This window comes from Lissotriton vulgaris, chromosome 11 (assembly GCF_964263255.1).
Source record: "Lissotriton vulgaris chromosome 11, aLisVul1.2, whole genome shotgun sequence".
Classification (NCBI taxonomy): Eukaryota; Metazoa; Chordata; class Amphibia; order Caudata; family Salamandridae; genus Lissotriton; species Lissotriton vulgaris.
In genome coordinates this window covers 650,117,243-650,137,966 of record NC_141699.1, presented here as the reverse complement: position 1 = coordinate 650,137,966, position 20,724 = coordinate 650,117,243, and the positions used below count along the sequence as shown (strand labels likewise).

The window sequence follows — 20,724 nt, the reverse complement described above, 5'->3', positions numbered from 1 at the left end:
ATTATAGAGTCTGCAGGTGTCCTGAGACTCAGGGTTCGGAAGTGGAAGACGGATCCTTTAGGGAAAGGGACCTGGCTACAACTCGGAAGAGTGGAGGGAGAGTCTTACTGCCCAGTTAGGCTGATGAGAGAGTACATGCAAGCTAGGCCTCGAATGGTTGACGATAGGGTGTTGGTTCACGAGAATGGTTTGCCCCTCACCGGGTTCCAGTTCACAAGGGTAGTAAAAATGACCTTAGAAAAGATCGGTGTTGACCCATCCGATTTCACTTCCCATTCGTTTCGGATCGGTGCAGCGACCACAGCCGCTGGACTGGGGCTTCATGAACATACGATTAAGAGATTAGGTCGCTGGAAGTCGTCATGCTATGAATGTTATGTACGCCCGCAATTAGTCTAGAGGTCTGTTACTACTTTTCCCCCATGCTTATGTCAAATATTGTGCTTACTGCTCTTTTAATGTTACCCTAGGTACACCCCCTCCGAGACCTCAAATATGTTGGTGCGGCCACTCCTTCGTTCGCAGGGCGGGTGTGCTCTTCAAGGAGACACTCGGGAAATGGGAGCACATGACACAAGGATGGGATCATCACTGGGTGGGGATAGGCGGACAGTGCTTAGCAGACGTCCCGAAAGACTTGAGGGCGGCCTTGGCCAGAGGCATGCCTTACCCCGATGTACTCGTGTTACACTGCGGAGGCAACGATATGATCCCGGCCGGGAGGAGAGGAGTGAAAGAGTCCTTGTTTACCACCTTAGCAGCGGTTAAGAATATGTTGCCTAAAGCCATTTTAATATGGTCGGAGGTCATCCAGAGACAGGTATGGTCACGGGCTGCAACCCCGAAGGCAGTAAATAGATCGGTAAAAAGGCTAAACCAGTCAGTGGAAGAAATCCTGCAGAAATCGAGCATTAGAACTGTGCGACACAAGCTGCTGCAAGTGTCTAGGCCTGAGCTATATGCGAAGGATGGAGTGCACCTATCAGAGGCGGGCACCGAGATATTTATACAGACCGTGTTAGGGGCCATTTCTGAAGCCCTGGAGTGTGGGGGGGGGAGGTCGAGTCCGCCAGTAAGCGCCTCGCCCTGTGGCGGGGTCCCGGACAAGAATATCACGGGAACTTCTTTGGGCAGTGCCAGTTTTTACCTCTGAACAGGTTTCTAAATCATCATGGGCTCCGGGCTGGCGGGAGAGTTGGGGCTGACCTGCTGGTGGCCCTAGCTTCTCTAGCCCTACCCCGGAAGCCGCTGGTTGCCACAAGTGGTGGCAGATTATTCACCTGCGGCTCTGTTGACTGGAAGGGGGTTGACTTAAGGAGAGCAGGCTATTTTGGTTGTGGCCTGCTGGCGCAACCCGAACTTTAAAACATGCCCATTGGAGAATGGGCGATAAAAGAGTACATGTATATAAGTGTGAGTTTCTTAATACTGTGATGTGTAAATAATTTGACTTTAAGAATAAAGAACTGGAGGCAATGAAGTAAATTGTCCTAAGAACTTTTAATAAATATGCACACTGCAAAAAATCATACAAGCCTCCCGAGTTTAATTGTTGAATGGGGGTCTGTTAATGCATTGGGGGGTGAGTGCACTTTGTCTGACATCTATGCGAGGCGCCACCCCCCTTAAGGGCGTGGCGCCGTTAGTGGCAGCCAAAGGGCCGACCATCAAGGAGTCGCTTCTGGGGCATCCGACCCGGAAGCGAAAGAAAGGGGGGACCAAAGGAAGTGCGTCATAGTAACGCCCCGGAAGCAGCCATAGGGCGCGAGGCTTAAAAGCCCGCGACCATCTTAGAGACCCCCTCTTTGTCTGCTGACCGCCCAGGAGTCGGACGTAGCTGGAAGAAGTCACCCACCCACCCACCCTAAGCTTAGGTATTTGGAAGGGGCGATAGCGGGGTCCCGGACAAGAATATCACGGGAACTTCTTTGGGCAGTGCCAGTTTTTACCTCTGAACAGGTTTCTAAATCATCATGGGCTCCGGGCTGGCGGGAGAGTTGGGGCTGACCTGCTGGTGGCCCTGGCTTCTCTAGCCCTACCCCGGAAGCCGCTGGTTGCCACAAGTGGTGGCAGATTATTCACCTGCGGCTCTGTTGACCGGAAGGGGGTTGACTTAAGGAGAGCAGGCTATTTTGGTTGTGGCCTGCTGGCGCAACCCAAACTTTAAAACATGCCCATTGGAGAATGGGCGGTAAAAGAGTACATGTATATAAGTGTGAGTTTCTTAATACTGTGATGTGTAAATAATTTGACTTTAAGAATAAAGAACTGGAGGCAATGAAGTAAATTGACCTAAGAACTTTTAATAAATATGCACACTGCGAAAAATCATACAAGCCTCCCGAGTTTAATTGTTGAATGGGGGTCTGTTAATGCATTGGGGGGTGAGTGCACTTTGTCTGACATCTATTAAGATGTTTTGGTTTATTGAGTTGAAGGCCACTGAGATATCTAGGAGAACTAGAGGTCCCTTTAGTCAGCAGAGGTCATCGAATACAGATAGAATCACTTAATTGATGCCCTGTCCTGACTAAAACCTGGCTCAGAAAGTACCCAGAACATTATTCTATCTGGCAAAATTTGGGAGCTGATTAAAGACCAGTTCTTCCAGATGGCAAGAGGGAGTTGTCGTGAAAGTTGTTAAGAATGTGTGACTTACTTAAAAGTAATTGTGTGAAAGCTGTTAAGAAGGTATGGCTTAACTGAAAGTAATTGTCGAGAGAGTTTGGCAATGGCTGTTTTCCAAGCCTTTGGGAAAATACCTTGCATTAATGAAGAGATTAAGGAGCTTCTAATCAAGAAGCTGATAGCCAAAAGGAGGAAGGAAGAGGCCCCGGGTCCAAACGGAATCCCACCAGCCCCGTTTAAAGCAAAAAGCGAGGACTGTGCGTACATCCTGCATCTTTTATTTCTGGAAGTTAGGCGGCTAAATAGAATAACGAAATCATGGAAAGGCTCAACTATAGTGCCTATCCACAAAAAAGGTGATAAAGCTGAGGCCAATAACTACCGCCTAATAGCTCTAATAGATAATGAAGCTAAATGTTTCTCGGACAACGTATTAGAGGAGCTGACAAACTGGGCGGAGACAAATTCTATAATACCACTGAATCAGACCGGCTTCCGTAAAATGGCAAGTACATCCACAAACATCCTCACAATCTCGCTAATAATCGATGCAGCCAAAGCCTCAAAAATCCCTTCACATTTATGTTATATTGACTTCAGCGCTGCCTTTGATAACGTTGATAGGGGCAGATTGTGGGGAAAACTGGCTCCACGGGGCATACCTCAGCACACTTTAAACATGCTAAAACATCTACTTACGGATACCTGGATGCAGGTGAAATTAGGTGGTGACACACACATCTCTGCAAAGGTTCCCACAACAAAGGGTCTGAAACAGGGCTGTGTGCTTGCCCTGACCCTGTTTAATCTGTGTATGGCTGACCTTCCAAAGGCGCTCAACGCCTGCAATTCCCACTCACCAAGGATTGGAGGGCAAACACTGTCAAATCTCATGTATGCCGATGATGTAGTTTTGCTCAGTCACACACATGTTGGTCTCCAGCGTCTACTGACGGCAATGCAGAACTACGTCTCAGTAAACAACCTAAAAATAAACTTGAACAAGACACGGACAATGTCAATAAACAATAAAAAGACCCTGTGTTACTGGGCAAGGCCAGCCTGTATGCGGCTTTTGTCGACCTGCGGGCTGCCTTTGACCTGGTTCCTAGGTCTAAGCTGTGGTCGGTATTGAAGAACTTGGGTTTACCTGAAGAACTACTGTCAATGTTAATGCGGCTGCATGAAGCAAACTTTGCCAAAATCCAGTGGGGGGGGCAGGGAGCGGTCACTGCAGACTTCCCGGTGGAGCAGGGAGTCCGGCAAGGGTGTTTGATGGCTCCCACGCTCTTTACCCTGTTTATTGACGGAGTCGTGGCTTGTATGTTATCTGTTATTGTGGATGCTTCTTCTCTAGCTGGTATAAAGACACCGATTTTAATGTTCACAGATGATACTTTGATTTTATCAAAGACTCCAAGTGGCCTACGCAAGCATTATTTATTTTCGACCAATTCTGTGGGGAGCACGGCTTAGAAGTCAATGTGGTCAAAACTAAGCTTATTGTTTTCAATCCCCATCGAAGTTTTAGATCTAAGTAATGAATGATCGCCCTCTAGAGATAGTTAACGCCTTCATGTATCTAGGTATCTATGCAACAAATGATCTTAGATGGTCCCAGCATATAGACATGGCAGTCCTACGACATAGACAATTGGCTGATGCTCTTAGTTCAGAGCATAGAAAAACTAGGACTAAACCAATTAAACTGGCATTGCAGGTCTACGAGGCCAAGGCCCTTGGCTCTGCACTATATGGTGCCGAGCTGTGGGGCTTTGAGAAGCTACAGTCATTACAAACATCGGAATATAAGTTTTTCCGGAGTATAGCTGGTCTTCCTAAATCTACTCCATTGCTCCCACTTAGGTATGATTTGGGCAGGAAGGCTGTAGTAGATCTGGCGAGGCTCCGTCCAATCTTATATTGGAGGAGGCTCTGGACTACACCCGAGCTCTCACACTATGCTGAGGGGTTTTTAGATATAATCAAAGCGGATGTGTTCCATAAAATCGGATGGTTGAATGTTCTTAGAGTAATGCTGGGTGATCTCGGCCTCCAAATGCTTTGAGATAACCCGACGGGAGCCTCATTCCCTACAAAAAAAGTCCTAAAGGAAATATATTGGGAGAATGTGGGCACTCGAAATTGGAGAGGTACTAACGCTGTGTCTATGGCTGGAGGATTTCTAGAAGCAAAATTGTATCCCTGCTTAGAACTTTATTGGGAAGCCATGACCACGCCTAGGGACAGGAAGCTCTTTTTTCAAATTAGAGCAGGTGCCCTCCCCCTTAGATCTCTAACAGGCAGGTGGGGGGGTTCAGCCAATAGCAATTGTCCAGCCTGTGGAGCACACAAGGAAACAACTGGTCATTTTTTATTTGCTTGTAAGTTTTATGCAGAACCCAGGTGTATTTAGTTATCACCAGTGTGTAAGAATTTAGGTACTACCAGTAGTGTTGTAGCTTTAAGAATCATACGTACTAGCACTTTATTGCCTTTAGTAATAGCTACAGCCAAATTTTTAGGATGGGTGTGGACTATCAGACAGAGGATTCTAGGCAGCTGATTGTCTTTTATTGTATTCAAAGTTTGTCTGTATTTTAAATATTTGAATACTTCTACTTGTAAATTCCTAATTGTAAATTTATATTTTGCTATTGCTCTTTACGTTTTAAATTATCTGATTTTCATTCAAGTCTAACTCCAATTGTAGTGCTTTTAATGATGTTTTAATATTTGTGATCGTATGTGCTTTTATGAGAAAAAACTTGAATAAAGCATTTTTGACTTGACTTGATAAAAAGACCCTCCAAAAAAGCTGGTACCTTGGTGGTACAAAACTTGTCCCAGTTCAAGAATACAAGTACCTCGGAGGGATATTTGACAAGGATGAGACGTTTAGGCATGAGAAAGAGGAAGCTAGAAGGAAAGGTTTACTGATCGCCTTAACAATGAAAAATCTTGCAAGCAAATTGATGGGGCCTACCCTGTCTCCGCTCTTGAAAGTAGTCCGGGCCAAATTACTCCCCTCAATTACTTATGGCAGTGAGGCAATGCGGGGAAGAGATGAAAAAGAGTTGAAAAGCACACAGGTCAAGGCCTATAGAATCTTGTTGAGTCTTCCATCTTACACATCACCTGCTCATATAAGGGTGGAGTTTGGTCTCCTACGGCAAGATCTAGTTAGGCATGGTGCGTATGTAATCTGCTTGCACCGGAAAATACCTTGCAATAATGAAGAGATTAAGGAGCCAAATTAATTAAATAATTCATGAACTTAGCCAGGCATAGATCTAATGGAGAACCAGTGGGGACAGTGCATGAAGGTAGGCTTCTGAAAGTGGTGAAAACGCATTAAGGTAAACAGTAGCCGGAGTGTCAGTTTGAACTGTGTGGAAAGTGTTGTGAATAGGCATTGTCCTGGCCGCCTTGTTATCAGGCACGGTTTGTATCTTGTCAGCAAAGCATAGAGTGATGTTCTCATGAGGCTGCTGGGAGTGTTGCATGTCAGTGAAAAAGCCAGTTTAAGCTGATTGTAACTCCCACATTATATGAAAACGTTTTTTTGGAGAGAATGGGAGCTTGTTTAGTGCAATCTGAAAAGTATTTTTTAACTTCGCGGATCCTGCGGGTTTGTAAAGGTTATTACCACAGCCGTATGAGAAGGCCTTTTTCCTATACTGCAATTTCTTGCCAGCAAATCTTTCTCCTGCACATCTGTAAATTGAGGGTTCCTAATCCATGTAAGTGGTTGCATCAACTTAGGTGTTAAAATTGTGTTTCTGGGTCGACACTGGCATGAGTTTATCTAAACTACATTAAAGAGCATTGTTGAACCATTGGAGCAGATGATCCAACCTTCTTCTTTACTCGGTGTGTTAAGGTAAGATCGAGCTTTTATCAGTACTGGGGCTCCCGCCTGAAGGTGAAACTGTTGACGGGTATGGGGAGGAGGGGAGTCTGATGCAAGATGTGGTTTCTTAGATAGAGGAAGAGTGATGTGGAAAGGAGATACCAAAGTGATCAGTCCAAATAAATTGAACGGGGTCTACAACATGGACGATACTGTTATTAGTAAATGGCATCTCATAGATATCCAGCCTCACGGGTCAGCTTAGCACCCTGCAGCTACAGACTGAAAACATGTAAGTCATGCATTGAACTTCAGGGCAGCCTTCTGGCATCTCCAGCCACAGTTTAAAGCCCCTAGTAGTGATTCTATTTTACAGTGCTAGTGTGTAAATATCATTTAGCAGTACACATAAACTACCCAGTGTTCAGCTGAGAGGAACATGAGATGTTCCACTAAACGTGCACAAGCTAGAGTTTCAAAGTCACCGTTGATTAGAATGGGTTGAGTCAAAACCTCTAAAACATATGATGGACCAAAGCCACTTAGCTGTCGACCTTAATGTGTCTATCGTTCTTACAAAATTTGAGGTCTGGGGTAGACCTATTTTAGATAACAACGTTCCCATACGAAACAGTAGATCAATCTTAAACTGGACGAAGAGGTCATAAATCTGGAGTTTGCATTTCATGGCAGATCTGGCAAAGTTCTTTCACGTCATTGGTTTTCACATAGGAGTAAGAGGCGACCTTGCACAAGGGGTTCAAGTGAAAAAGGTTTTCAGCTTCTAGGGTCTGTACAATATTAAGCTGCAGCATATTCAGGGTTGGATATAGAGATTGACCTAGCATGCATTGTTGTTGTAGATTTAGAGATGAAATGGAAAGTGTTGCTTCTGGGTGGCGGTGTCTGGGCAAGATTGGCCACAGATGGGGCTGCCTTTTATGTGATGGGGTTTTTGTGGCACAATGCTGCCACGTCATCAGGAAAAGAAATGAGCAGCTAGACCTCTAAAACTCAATGATGGCTGCAGTAAAAATAGGACTACAATCCTTTACCTTGTGTCCAAATTCATACAACCCCTGAAGTATTGGCAGATCAACATTCTGTCTTTAAACTTGTCTGGAGAGATATGAAAAATGAAGCTCTGTGCGCCCATCAATAAACGCAAAAATAGCACTGGTGGAGCTGCCATCTGGATATATAAATGGGTAAGCAAAGGCTCTATACCAGCCTGAAATGTGATGAAGGACAAATGAGCAAGAACAAATCTGGTCCATTTAATTTTTTATGACTCCTATCAACGTCAAACAATTGTCCATTAAAGGTCTCACCCTAGGTTAGTGGTACAAAGTACTAGGGAAATACAGGGTCAACCCAACCATTTTCCTTCATGAACGCCTTTAATTAAAAACTCACTCTGCTGAGTGATAATGCAGAGTTTACACTTCCTCTAGTGGATGGAAAGACCCAAAGATGCATGTTTTACTGGAGGTCTTCCGGAAAATACCTTGTAAATCATTTATTTTGTACTACTGGCTATGGTTGCTTAAAAGACAATTGCAAGCACAAAAATACACACACCACACATGAGTTGCAAAGGCCTTTTGAACAACAGCCAGGATGACAATGGCGCATCGAAACAGTACTATACTCTGTAGTGAAAAAGTAGACATTCTGTACAAATCTCATATCTGACTGACCTAGGGTGAGGAGAAAGATATTGCTCACAACTTTTTATCCAGTCGAGGGGCAAGGGTACAAATCAAACCACAGTCCAGGTGCTATTGGATTCTCATGATGCATGTACTTTACTGTTCAATTGAGGATATCCATAGATGATGAGACCCAAAAACCTGCAGTTTCATGATGATTGTCCACTATGGAATGAGGGAAACCGCGTAAAGTAGCCCCGAACGGGCGAATAGTGAAAACATTAATCCACATAGGTATCCTTGATTGAAACCATTAATACAAAAATTATGTGTTGATTTTGGTTGGTGATTTAATTATGGTTATTACTAAGGTATGAAGTAATGTATAATAAACATTGTGTTTAGGATAATTAACCACCTTATTAACCTACTCTTGCAATGCAGCAAAGTCTATCACCAGCCTTGTTTAAGGAAGGTAGTAATAGGAAATTCCTCAAAAAGGAGGCAAGAGTCTCAGACTAATCTCCAATGGTACAACTACCCTCTTTAGTAAATCACCAGTACTGGACATCATATTGACACAGACACCTCCAGCTGTCTGTTCTACCAAAGACCAGAGTTAACTCCTCAGACTGTTGCTTTAGCAGCATCCCAGTTTTCGAGAGAGTGGTCCACTTCCATGATTGGTGGAGTAAACACCATGGGAGAAATATCATGGAAAAACCGCCAGACTTTCAGAATGGTGTAAGTATAATGTCTCTAGCTTGCAGAAATGTTCCCTCAACTTGACAGACAAACAACTGTGTGTGAACTGACTATGTAATCCGACTTTGGCAGATATTTTCAGTACTTTTATTTATTTTTTGGCAGCATTGCTAGACATTGTGGTTTTTCGATTAAAATGATACTCGACAAAGTGGCTCCTTCCTTGGCCCATACAACTTTAGATGAGAAACCTTAGTTGCCTGGCCTGGCGACCATGGTGATTATTTAACATTTGACTTACGAGATGATGCAAATCTGGCAACATGAAGCATGGAAATTCCGCTGACCAAACTAGAAATCAGACTGAATGTGTTTTTATGCATCACCACTTGTGATAAACAGAAGCAAGTTTGATAATACTTATATCCCAGAATAAGCCTCACATCATACAATGTTCTAACACAACATCCAAAAATTACTCAAACTTCTATTTTTCCCAACTATAAACGTTTGTCATACCGGATTGATGGGAGTTTGCACCACGACCCCTCCAATGATCTCAGTCTTGTAAGCTATTTGTTTATTTTTTTCTTGGGGTACATCGCAAGTTACTTCGGGCAATGGCAAACTGCCCCCTTTTGGTACCTGAAAAACAAAGTAAAAATATGAGAACTCAAAATGTAAGTCCTTTCTGCTTTGACACCTATTTTGTTAGGATTAGAGGTAATTAACTGGATTTGTATAGTGTCATTTACAAAATAGAATTTCTCAAGATGCTCGAGGTAACATCCTAAGAAAGACACCAGAAGCCGAATCTTACCTATAACAAATGTTCTGCCTTAATTAAAAAGAGTTTACATCATGAGTGGGCTGAGTACTTTACTACTGTGATGCAGATCAAGAATACTGGAAGCAGCATATCTATCTATCTATCTATCTATCTATCTATCTATCTATCTATCTATCTATCTATCTATCTATCTATCTATCTATCTATCTATCTATCTGCCTGTTTGCTCTAGTTTAGGCACCAGGTTCAGCAGTGAGGCCTTCCGCATCCTAAAAACTTCACTGGAAGGCCCGATCGTGGTTGCAATTGCAAAGTTTTTGGGCTGGGTCTGGGTGATTAGATGGCATAAAAGAAGTTGTTCTAATTGATGATATGTTTTCTATCGAAAGAAAATGATTGAAGCATTATGCATCTCTTGTTCAGTGTACCTATTCCTGTAGCGAATTACTCACAATGTAACTATAACTTTTAAAAAACAAGGTTTTCTAATTATGGGGTTGTTTTAACTTTTTAACTGTATTTATTGACTGTTTTATGTATGATAACTGGGGTGCTAGTTTGTGCAATGGAGAAACTCGCTATTTAATTATGCTGAATTGTCCATTCTGCCTCGAATGTTTATGCTGCTATAACTTTTATGATTTTTTTAACAAATCAAAATAAAGTTTATAAACTGAAACTGAAACTATCTATCTATCTATCTATCTATCTATCTATCTATCTATCTATCTATCTATCTATCTATCTATCTATCTATCTATCTATCTATCTATCTATCTATCTATCTACACACGCAAAACAATTGTCTGCAAAGCTAACCTGCTGGTCAAATAATGCTGATCACCCTTTGTTGTAGGTATGAAGCTATTTCCCACAGAACAATCCTATTTTTTTTCATGTTTTGGCCTCTTAATTTTAGAAAATCAATAACACCTGGCTAGCACTGCCGTTTCGCCATGCCATGACTTAAACTGTTCATGCAACATGCCTGCTACTACACCCTATACATGATATAAGTAACAAGAGTGATGCTGGGCAATTTGTGTGACCGACTTGAGGGGGGGGGGGGGGCACAGGAGGAAGTCTGGGGATGCATTGCAAACTATTAGTTTAAGTTCTGCTGCACAAGCAATGCCTTGTTCTCCCCTTCTTTTATACTGAGGGTGGCATTGTTATTGTGTTTTACACACTATTGTAATCTTTATTTTGATAACTTGTTTATTTAAAATAGCAATAGCTTTGCTGACAATAAATGTATAAATCGAAGAAAAACAACATGGATAGCATGACCATAACTAGAACAAATGGGTTTTCACGAGTTCTGAAAAACCCTAATAAACTTCTCAGTGCGAAAAGCATAACATCATTGTCCCACGTTATTGGTCCTTCGATGTACAAATGACCACTCCAAGATGGCAAACCTACCTCTGAAGACGGTGGTGAAGATCTGATGAGCAGTGACTTCAATTAATGATAGTTGTTATCAATGGCACCACACAAAAAAGCCACATACTGGACCCTCAAGGAGTTTATGCACAGGGAAAAGAACTTCGTATCAAACTAAAGGGGTTATGTATCAGAATAATGAGGTCATAAATATCGACCTACAAAAATAGGAACTGCTGAATATTGATTAGAACTGCATTAAAAGAAGTCATTATATATACTTAGGTATTGATTGATTATTATTAGCTTTAAGGTACTTTATCAACCTTCCAACCAGTGAGATCTACACACTTCATTTTCTAATACTTAATGCTAGATAATGAATAAGAACCATGTTCATGCAGCAATGTTTTAGCTGTCTCTGCAGCCAGACTGACGTCTGGCCTTCACAGGCAAACTGTTAAGCTGGTTTGACCTAGCTCAGTGTGGGGCAATGGGAGTCACACAAATCCACTACTAGAGCTCAGGCTCTGCCCTCACACCTATGGCATGAGAGCAGGGGCTTCATAAGGCTTTGCCAGTATGACCATGCACTAGACATGCACCGCTGGCCTACAGAATGCATGCCTAAATCAGGCCTGACACTCAAGATTCCTGAAGTCTGAACAGGAATAAGGTAAGTGATGGGCCATATCTGAATAAGCGCTAAAGATACTGTGCGATGAGGTGTATTTAAAGTTTAACTTATGATTATGGAATAACATGCAGATGCAATTAGCAAGTAATGCTGCAAATGCCTTAGAGATTACTGAGTGATGGGTCAAATCTGAACATGCGGAATGGCTATGCTTGACATATGCCGAGCATTACTGAATTAGACTGTAAATGTTGCACAGACATAATGCTGACAATCCTTTATATACATTGTGGGCATTCTTGCACAATGGTACCCAGCCCTGTTGTACAAATTGCAGTCATTTTTGGCATTTTTGCAACACTGCTACTACTGCCTTAGGACACATCCTGTAAGACTGGTGCACAGTGACGGCCGGTGCAGGTAGGAGTGGTAGGGCGGGGGGGAGGGGGACCAGTCGACAGACGACAATGAGGGAAAATATATATATGTTTCTTAAAACACTTACCTTACACTTGTCGCTTGGCCGCTCGATGAGCGCAAAGTAAGCGGTTTTCTATTTTTTTCCAGTCTTAGTCTGTCCACTCCCCTCCCCCTGGCTCACCACTCTTACCTGCACCAGCCGTCACTGCTGGTGCAGCCTGTCTACATACATCCTTGCACTCATTCATTAATCCATTTATGATCTCACCAGCTTTCCTGGGCATTCATCGAGGCAATCACTGCCATTGATTAATTTTTAACTCATTCACATATATTCATTCATTCACTTTGTCAGTTACTGATTCATTCATCAATATACCCACAGATCCATCCAACCATTGACTCATTAGCACATTCACCCATTAAATAATTCACAACACCCCATTCAATGAAGAATCATGTGATCAACAGCAAGAGCATAACATTTTATGCGTATAAAGGGACAAAAAAACAATGCTTTCTGTGTAGAATGGGTATTACATACAATGAATCGAGTCTCATTGGTAACACAAGATTGGACTGGACATAGCATGTACCGTAATTCTGCTGGCTCTGTTCAGCGCTTCTACCCATTCCTGGAGATCCTTCTGGTCACTGGCTTGCAGGAAGTACCTCTGGGATAAAGCATTGATAACTGGAACAGAAACAATGGAATAGTACACAATTTTCAGCATCATAATACATGTGAAATTACACAGTGTGGTAAATATTCATTCTTTCTCTCTTGCATCATTTTCTTGCTTAGTTACATATACTATCCTTGCAATATTATTTTCTTTCTCCATTCATAAGAAATGTTTTGAGTGGTAAACGCGACCCACATGGGCAACAATGTCGCTCTTTGTATTTTTAATCACGAGAAAATAGAGTGGTTTACACAGCTGTCTGTCGGCGAGTTGCATGTCAACGCCACAAGAGGGCGCTTGAAGCACAACACTTCTATAATCCAACTAGAGTAGCCAATCATGTGCTGCAAAGATGAAAGTGCTCAGGCATCCTCATTGACATGATAACAGTGTGAGGGCGTTGCGAGACGGCAGGTGGGGATGGCACTGGGGTACGGGAGCCACCGAGGCTCAATAAATGCAACAGAGACACTAGACCAATGACTTTCTGCTGCCCAGTGCACTGTCAGACACAACTGACAGAGTAGGGACCATTTTAGGAGTTAAAAGAGCCCTTCGGTTTCCACCCTTTTTGTAAATGGGACAACAGAAAAGATTTCTTGAATATTTCTTTATATCGTTGCTCAATGTAATCACTTAACATAAATAATTCATCAATGTTTAATCCTTCAAAAATGTATCTTTCTTATTGTGTATTTATTTCTATTTTAAGTTCAACCTTTACACCCAAAGAGGACAACCACCAAGAAACATGTGTCTTGCATTTTTGCAATCCCTAATCTTAGAGTGGTATAAACCCACCCTACCCCCATTCTATCCACGTTTTCAACCATTTTGTTAGTAATGTTCTAATATGCTCAAAAGTTAAGGTGTTTGAATTATGTCTGTCTTTCCATGTGGATACTCAGGACCCGAATCATGAAGGTACTCATGTGTAGTAAAGTTACGAGTGCGGAGTCTCCGCCACAAAACAACTGTTTTTGCTGAGCAATGAATCTCAATGGAGACATATAAAGGTATTGTGATGGAAACACACAACAGAAATATTGAAACAGAAAAATACAGAACATTGGACCATAAACGCTCCACAATCTCCGCTCTCCCACCCAATATGTTCGCCCTCTCTTAACTCTGATAGCCTATTAGCTCTCTCCCTAATCTCTCAGTTCTTCCCTAAATTTCATCTCTCCCTATAACGGTCCCGCTGTAACCACAGGCTGCCTTCTGGCACTAACGACTAGCAGGCAAAGAGGGCGGGGGGAAGCTGAGGTGGCGGGGGGACATAACAAGAAAAAAATACCTCTTACCTCTTCAGCCGGCCATCTCTCCTGCTTCTCTGGTGAGTCCAGGAACCAGGAAGCACCCAGGCTCACCAAAGCCAATCACATTGCTGCAATGCAGCATTGTGTGGTCTGAGCGCCGTGGTTCGGCGCTGAGATGGGGGCTGGGGGACTAGGCATGTTCCCCACCAGGCTGCAATGCAGCATGCGTTGAGAACATGCTAAGAATGCATGACTGTTTGGCTGGTCCCAGACGGCCGGCCAAGCAGTCATGAGCCAATTGTGTGCACAAACCACTCCTCTCCCTGTGCCTCTAGCCCAGCCCCAATCTTGTGAAAAATAAAATGTTAATTATGTTATTATCATTCTATTTTTCCTGCTCAAAGAGCAGTGGGGAGACGCTTAGCGGAGGAGCCACCCCTGCCTTCTGGGCCTCCGAGCATATCCCCTCGCATCCCCAGCCTCTCAGTACTCTTGCATCCCCAGTCTCTTAGTTCTCCTCACCAGCTTCTCTCTCGCCATCAGCCAATCAGTCATTTGTTGAGCGCACTACTCACACGCGAGCGTCTCAAGGCACTGGGGGGGGCACTATGGGGGGACTGCTGCTGCTGGAACAGCCAGGTCTTGAGAAGTCTCCTGAAGGTCAGCAGGTCCTGGGTCTGTCACAGGTGGATGGGGAGGGTGTTCAATGTCTTGGCAGCAAGGTGGGAGAAAGATATGTCGCCGGTGGTTGTTCGGTGGATGCGTGGAACGGTGGCGAGTGTGAGGTCAGCGGAGTGGAGCTGGCGGTTGGGAGTGTACAAGGTGAGTAATTTGTTGAGGTATATTAGTCCGGCGTCGTGGAGTGCTTTGTGAGCATGGGTGAGGAGCTTTAAGGGGATCCTCTTGTTGACAGGGAGCCAGTGCAGGTCTCTCAGGTGGGCATTGATGTGGCTGCTGTGGCGGGGGATGTCGAGGACGAGGTGTGCAGAGGCGTTCTGTATGCGTTGGAAGTCTTTTCAGGAGTTTGCCCATGATTTTCGCGTAGAGGGCGTTGGCATAGTCCAGCTTGCTGGTGACGAGGGCCTGGGTGACGGCATTGACTTGCATTGAGTGATGAGTCCAGGATGAACCCCAGGTTGCGTGCGTTGTTGTTGGGTGTCGGCGCTGCTCTAAGCGAGGCCGGCCACCATGAGTCATCCCAGGTGGAAGGGGTGGATCCGAGGATGAGGACCTCCGTTTCGTCCGAGTTCAGATTCAGGTGACTGTTCTTCCTCCATTCGGCGACGGCCTTCATTCCTTTGTGGGAATTGCTTTTGGCGGTGTCGGGGTCCTTGGTGAGGGAGATGATCAGCCTCTCCCTAGTCTGCCTGCTCTCCCTCCCAGTCTCTCCACTCTCCCCCTTATGTCCCCTTTCATCCCCCTCTGCTCGTTCTCCACACCAGCCTCAGCTCTCCCCTCACTCTTTCTGCTCAACCATCGGGCGCTCCATTTTCCCTGTTGCTATGCTCTCTACAAAGACTTTTCGCCGTTGCCGCTGCTCTTCCTGCCAATATCTTACTCTCTCCTGCACTCTGCCCACTCTCACCCTGGCTGCCCCTGGTCTGTGCACTCTCACTACAGCCTCTTCCCTGAACCTCTCTGCTCTTCCTTCAAGCCTCTCCAGCATTCCCCCTCTGCCCCTTTACTCTCCCTTGACTATCTACTTTCTCCTCAATCTCTCAGGTCTCTCCATCTGTCTTTCTGCTCCCTCTAGTTTCTCACTTTCCTTTCCAATGTGCCTGCCCAAGCTATTGCCAACCCCACCGGTCTGCTCTCTTTTCCCTTCGCCACTCTGCTTTCCTTCCCAGTCTCTGAAGTCTCCTAACCTGACAGTGCTTAATTTCAGCTAGTGCTTTCCGGTGCTCGGCACAGCACCTAATGTCACCACTGGCACTTATGACAGTCTGCCACATGGTGGTATTTGTCTAATTTAGAGAAGAGCACAACAACAGTAGTTTATTAGGTCAATACAGACGAAAAATAACTAATAACTGCTGCCCGAGCCATTCTTATGACTTTGGGGGCCTGGTATTGTCTGAGGGGTCAAACTAGTAGGAGTGTGATAGTTAGTAGTTGAGTTGTTATTATCATTGGCGGCTCTAGCATGGGCAACGAGTGGTGCAACCTGCAGTGCCCTCCTGACGAGGGCCCTGGCATTAAAAATAAATTAAGCACTGCCTAACCAGCCTCTGACTCTCACTACTGCTATCACACATTTGTTCTCGTTCTCCCCCTGCAACCCTCTGACTCTGCTCTGCTCTCAATGCAATCCGTGAGAAGCAGGCCAGGTGACTTCCCCAGGCAGTCACCTGACTCGACCTGGCTTCCGAGGACGTCAAATGTTCATTCCTCTAATAGGAACTGGAGGCTGCTCTAGTTCACGTTAGAGGAATGAAAATTCGGTGTAGCATTTATCCGCTGACGAACTGAATAATAAAGTATTATCCCTGCAGTTTAGGCAGCTACCAATTAAACAGCAAATAGCAAAGATTATTTACTTCTAGGCAGGTAACCAGGTGAATAAACACTTTCAATCTGTATAGCATGTGCACTAATGTGAAGCATGCTTGCATTAAAAAAGGGGGAATAACTGGATGTTGGAGTTTGCTTGTCTTCTCTCTAAACACCATCTGTGCATGTACCCTGCACTCCTTCGTACACTAAGGGGTCTACGCCCAAAATCATTATTGAGTATGGGAAGTTGTAATGAAGTAATCGAACTACCCGTATTCGCAAATGTTATTTATTATTATTAAATTTCTTTATTCAGTATTTCAAAATAGAAATCCATAAAAGCAACATTATCCACATCAATACAAATCAGTTGATCAATTACGCAATAAAATTATGTTTCCATAAAAAATAGTTAGAAGAGAGTCTCTGCACTTTAAAAACATTATTCTGGAATTTAAACATGCTCCTTCAGAGGTGTTTCCTGTGCCTAAAAATACATTTCAGAAAATTAACCACATGATAGCAGATACATTCGGACTCTAAAAATTGGAGACGCAACATAGCTGAACGGGACTGTCTGAAACCCCACAGCTTTAACAGTGATAACAGATAAAAATCTCCGGTGAACATGATAAAATTTATTTATCAAACTACAGTCTGAGATGTCTCACTCAGCCACACCTACCCCTTCTGGGCAGAGATCTCCATTTTAGTTGTAAATGTGGGAGTGACAAGAAGGGAGTGGATGGAAAATGGAGAACCACACTCACAAAGGAGTAAGACAATTGCTATTCACAAAAAATACACCACCATCTACTACAGTATTACTACTGACAAAACAGGGTCAAAGCTACTTCAGCCAAGCTTTGAACAAAGGTATGTGGCAGTACCATGACCAATCTTTGGTACAGCAACACACTCTAATTGAAATCAGTAGTGGCAGGAAATACAACTAATACAAACACCACATAGAAAAAGGAATACATTGTAACTAATCATTTTTAATCGATATCAATGATAACATTATTTTTGCTAATTTGTTTTCTTATTGAAAATGCTTTTTAATGATATATTTTGTAATTATTTTAAATGGGAAAAAATTGCTAGAATACATTATAAAATTGCTATTTCCTTTATTTTAGTTAGTCACTTTTGTGTTCATTATATTTTTTATAGTATAAAAATAATATTATATACATTATATGGCCAAGCTCCAAACACATTCAACACACCTATTACTACAAGAGTGTGTGGGGGAGAACTATTTCTAAAAATAAAATATAATGAAAATATTTTATTTGAAAACAAAAATGTTGTAGTAATGCAATACATATGTATACTTCACATACTTACGACACATCTAATTCTGCAGGGAGGAATGGGGTTTAACAGGCATGTCTTATTCTCATCCATCAACACCTAAAAGTCATTGCAGCATATGCAGCCCACTGAGGTTCTATGGAGGCAAACTATGTAGCTCCCTGTCCTGATGATAAATAATGGTAAGACCACGGTCTGTCTACTCCTCAGTGTAGTTTCTCTTTATTGTAAGTGGGGTAGAATGAATCTTAGAGTCAAATTTACAAGGAGCTAGCGCAGCCGCAGTGTCATTTAATTTTACACAGCGTCAGTGTAATCAGTGCTCCACACAGCTCCTTATTGACAAACCGATGCATTGGGCCCAATGTGTCAGTTTGTAGATGTCAGCGCCACATTAAAACTGCACCAGGTATAATGTATGCAGTGTACGCGTTCCCATGTTAAAAGCCACATAGAACTGACACTATGAAATTTACACTTTTCACTGCGTCACTCTATGACTTGACTGCATTAAAATCCCAATGCCTTCTCAAACCGGGCATAAGGATTGACGCAGGCCTTTTATCATGAGACTCACGTCTGTGTTTTGACACATGCTGGAGTTGCGTCAGTCTTACTACGATTTCCAGCAAAATGCCAAAAGATTTGTTAGGATTTCTGATCCATTCATGGCGTTGTTAGGGTATTTAGCAGGCACAAGAAATCTGACGCATCGATTCTGGTGCTTAGATTCTAGCGCCTCTATGTTGCTTCCTCTTAGTAAGGTAGTCATACGGCGAGATGAGTTAAGCAAGGGTGTTAGTTCGAACTTTTTATTTGTTCATGGGTAATGTAAGCGAGTTGTATGAGTTTTGGGCCAGGTGTGGGGTGTTTCCCTAAACCCATCCATTCGGAGTTCTCTGCTCTCATGGTACAGAATTACATAAACAGACATAACATTCCTTTAGGAAACTTACAGTCATAATTTCAGTAGTAGGACGCTTCCTCCCCTCTTTTGACGTGGTGTACACTCATAAGCATACACCTAGGTGAAAATCTCTGCACAGAAGTGGTGTAAACCATCTGCCTGGAGATCTCTCCCTGGATGTAGGTGTAAATCTCTGTGCGCAGAGACATCTGCATGGAAATATCTGTTTATCATTATGCCCCTCACACTTTAAAGTTCAAAACAGCAATATTAGTGCCAAAATAGATACAATGCCATGTTTCCTTTATTACACCTATAATACGCAAAGGTAGGCACATTAGCCATGCACAGGGATTTGACTGGTGCATCATATGAACATTTATAAACAGACATGTGCCATGTGACATGGGGCTCTCAGTACGGTTTACTTACCAAAGCAAAACTGCGCTTTTGGTTTCTGTTTTGCAGTTGCAACGCCAACCTAGGGGAAAATAATCACAGCTTCAGAAATAATGCTGAAACTAAATTAACAAAGATTGGATATTGTCATTGAAAACACATTTCTGTAGATCCTAATAGGCTCTTCCCATCACAAAAAGTGGCTTTCACTGAGGAAATTTGGTTCGGTGATCTTCTTGAAATAAGGGCTTTTGATACTTGATAGTCTTTTGAGTCAACTCACAAGGTCCTAAAGAAGTGGGAAGGTACTTACTTATGTGGATGGCTAATGCAGATTTCACGGTTTACACACATATGTAACTTGCTGTACAGGGGTATTATTACACAACCCCATCCACAGACAGAAACAACAACACAATAAAAAGTTGGAGTTTTCTTTGCGATTAAAGTAGATTTGAGAACTTAAAATGCTAAATGCATACTAATCATCCTGAGCTTTTTATATTCTAGGGGCAGAGACATTTACAAGCTGTATGTTAATTCTACGCACATGTATTTCGAGGCAAATAATTGCTCTTCAGCTATAATGGTCTCCTGTAAACCAGAAGTAGAAGGTGCTGATCTAGACGCAAAACCATTACATATGCATGAGGTGTGATGTGCTTCTTGAACAGTTATGTGGAAATGGAAATCTGCATAGGGATAGAACACCGTTGTGCAAACTGCAGTGTTTTTGTATCTGATTTTTATAACAGTGCAAAAAACTGTGAATAATGTGTACAGTTTACTAGGCCTGGGTAGAATTTAAAATTACTCTGAAACAATTTCGGGAATCAATACATAAACAAAAGGTCTTGTTTGCATCTTCTTAATTCCCACATTCATTTACAGATTTATTCTAGGGATGAACATTCACTGAACCCTACTTTATTTTGAAATGAAAAAGGTGATACCATTCTCCTTACACTCTAGTGGGTGTAAACACTCAATACCATCCAACACCAAAGAAAAATAGCAAACACCTTACAGGACAGCAATAGTAAAAAAAAAAAAAAGGAAATATATATTTTACATTGATAAAATATACTAGGAAAGACTAATAAAAGGAATATTTTTGAAAGGTGTGCTACATTTAAAACGATGCTACGACATACTTTCACCACGCATTTTTTACATCGCACATTTATTTACAACGCATGCATTTACTAAAAAAAAACTCATCTTAAAAGTAAGTCCTTGTAAATGATTTACCTTAGTCAAGTTTAAAAAAAACATCACGCGAGGCTCGTCTTCACGTTTTCTAATATTGTATCTAAACAGTCTGTCCTTACTTTTAGAAAAAAAAAATAATAATAATAATAACTCAAGTATATTAACCAAAACAGGAGTACCATGCAATATAATTGTTTTGAATAGTGTAAGGCTGTGCCGATTTGAAAGGCAAACAGTAAAATGCCCTTCCTGCTGTGCCTAAAAGCGCCAATATAATGTTTCTGACAGAATGTTCCAAAGCTTACTGGAATATTTACAGGCTATCTTTTTTTCGAAGGTGTGCTGTACAGTATTGCACTGGATAGAAAATTGCA

General features: G+C 42.6%; 1 protein-coding gene across 1 annotated transcript in view; it reads right to left on the bottom strand.

Moving 5' to 3' along the window:
- Nucleotides 1-20,724, bottom strand: part of PLEKHA2 (pleckstrin homology domain containing A2) — a 747,617-nt gene that overhangs the window by 185,559 nt on the left and 541,334 nt on the right. The window contains exons 5-7 of the mRNA XM_086943737.1: nt 19,172-19,220; nt 12,668-12,765; nt 9,358-9,483 (exon numbers count right to left, since the gene is read on the bottom strand). Of these exons, the coding sequence (XP_086799863.1) occupies nt 9,358-9,483; nt 12,668-12,765; nt 19,172-19,220 (273 nt within the window). The remainder of the gene's footprint in view (nt 1-9,357; nt 9,484-12,667; nt 12,766-19,171; nt 19,221-20,724) is intronic.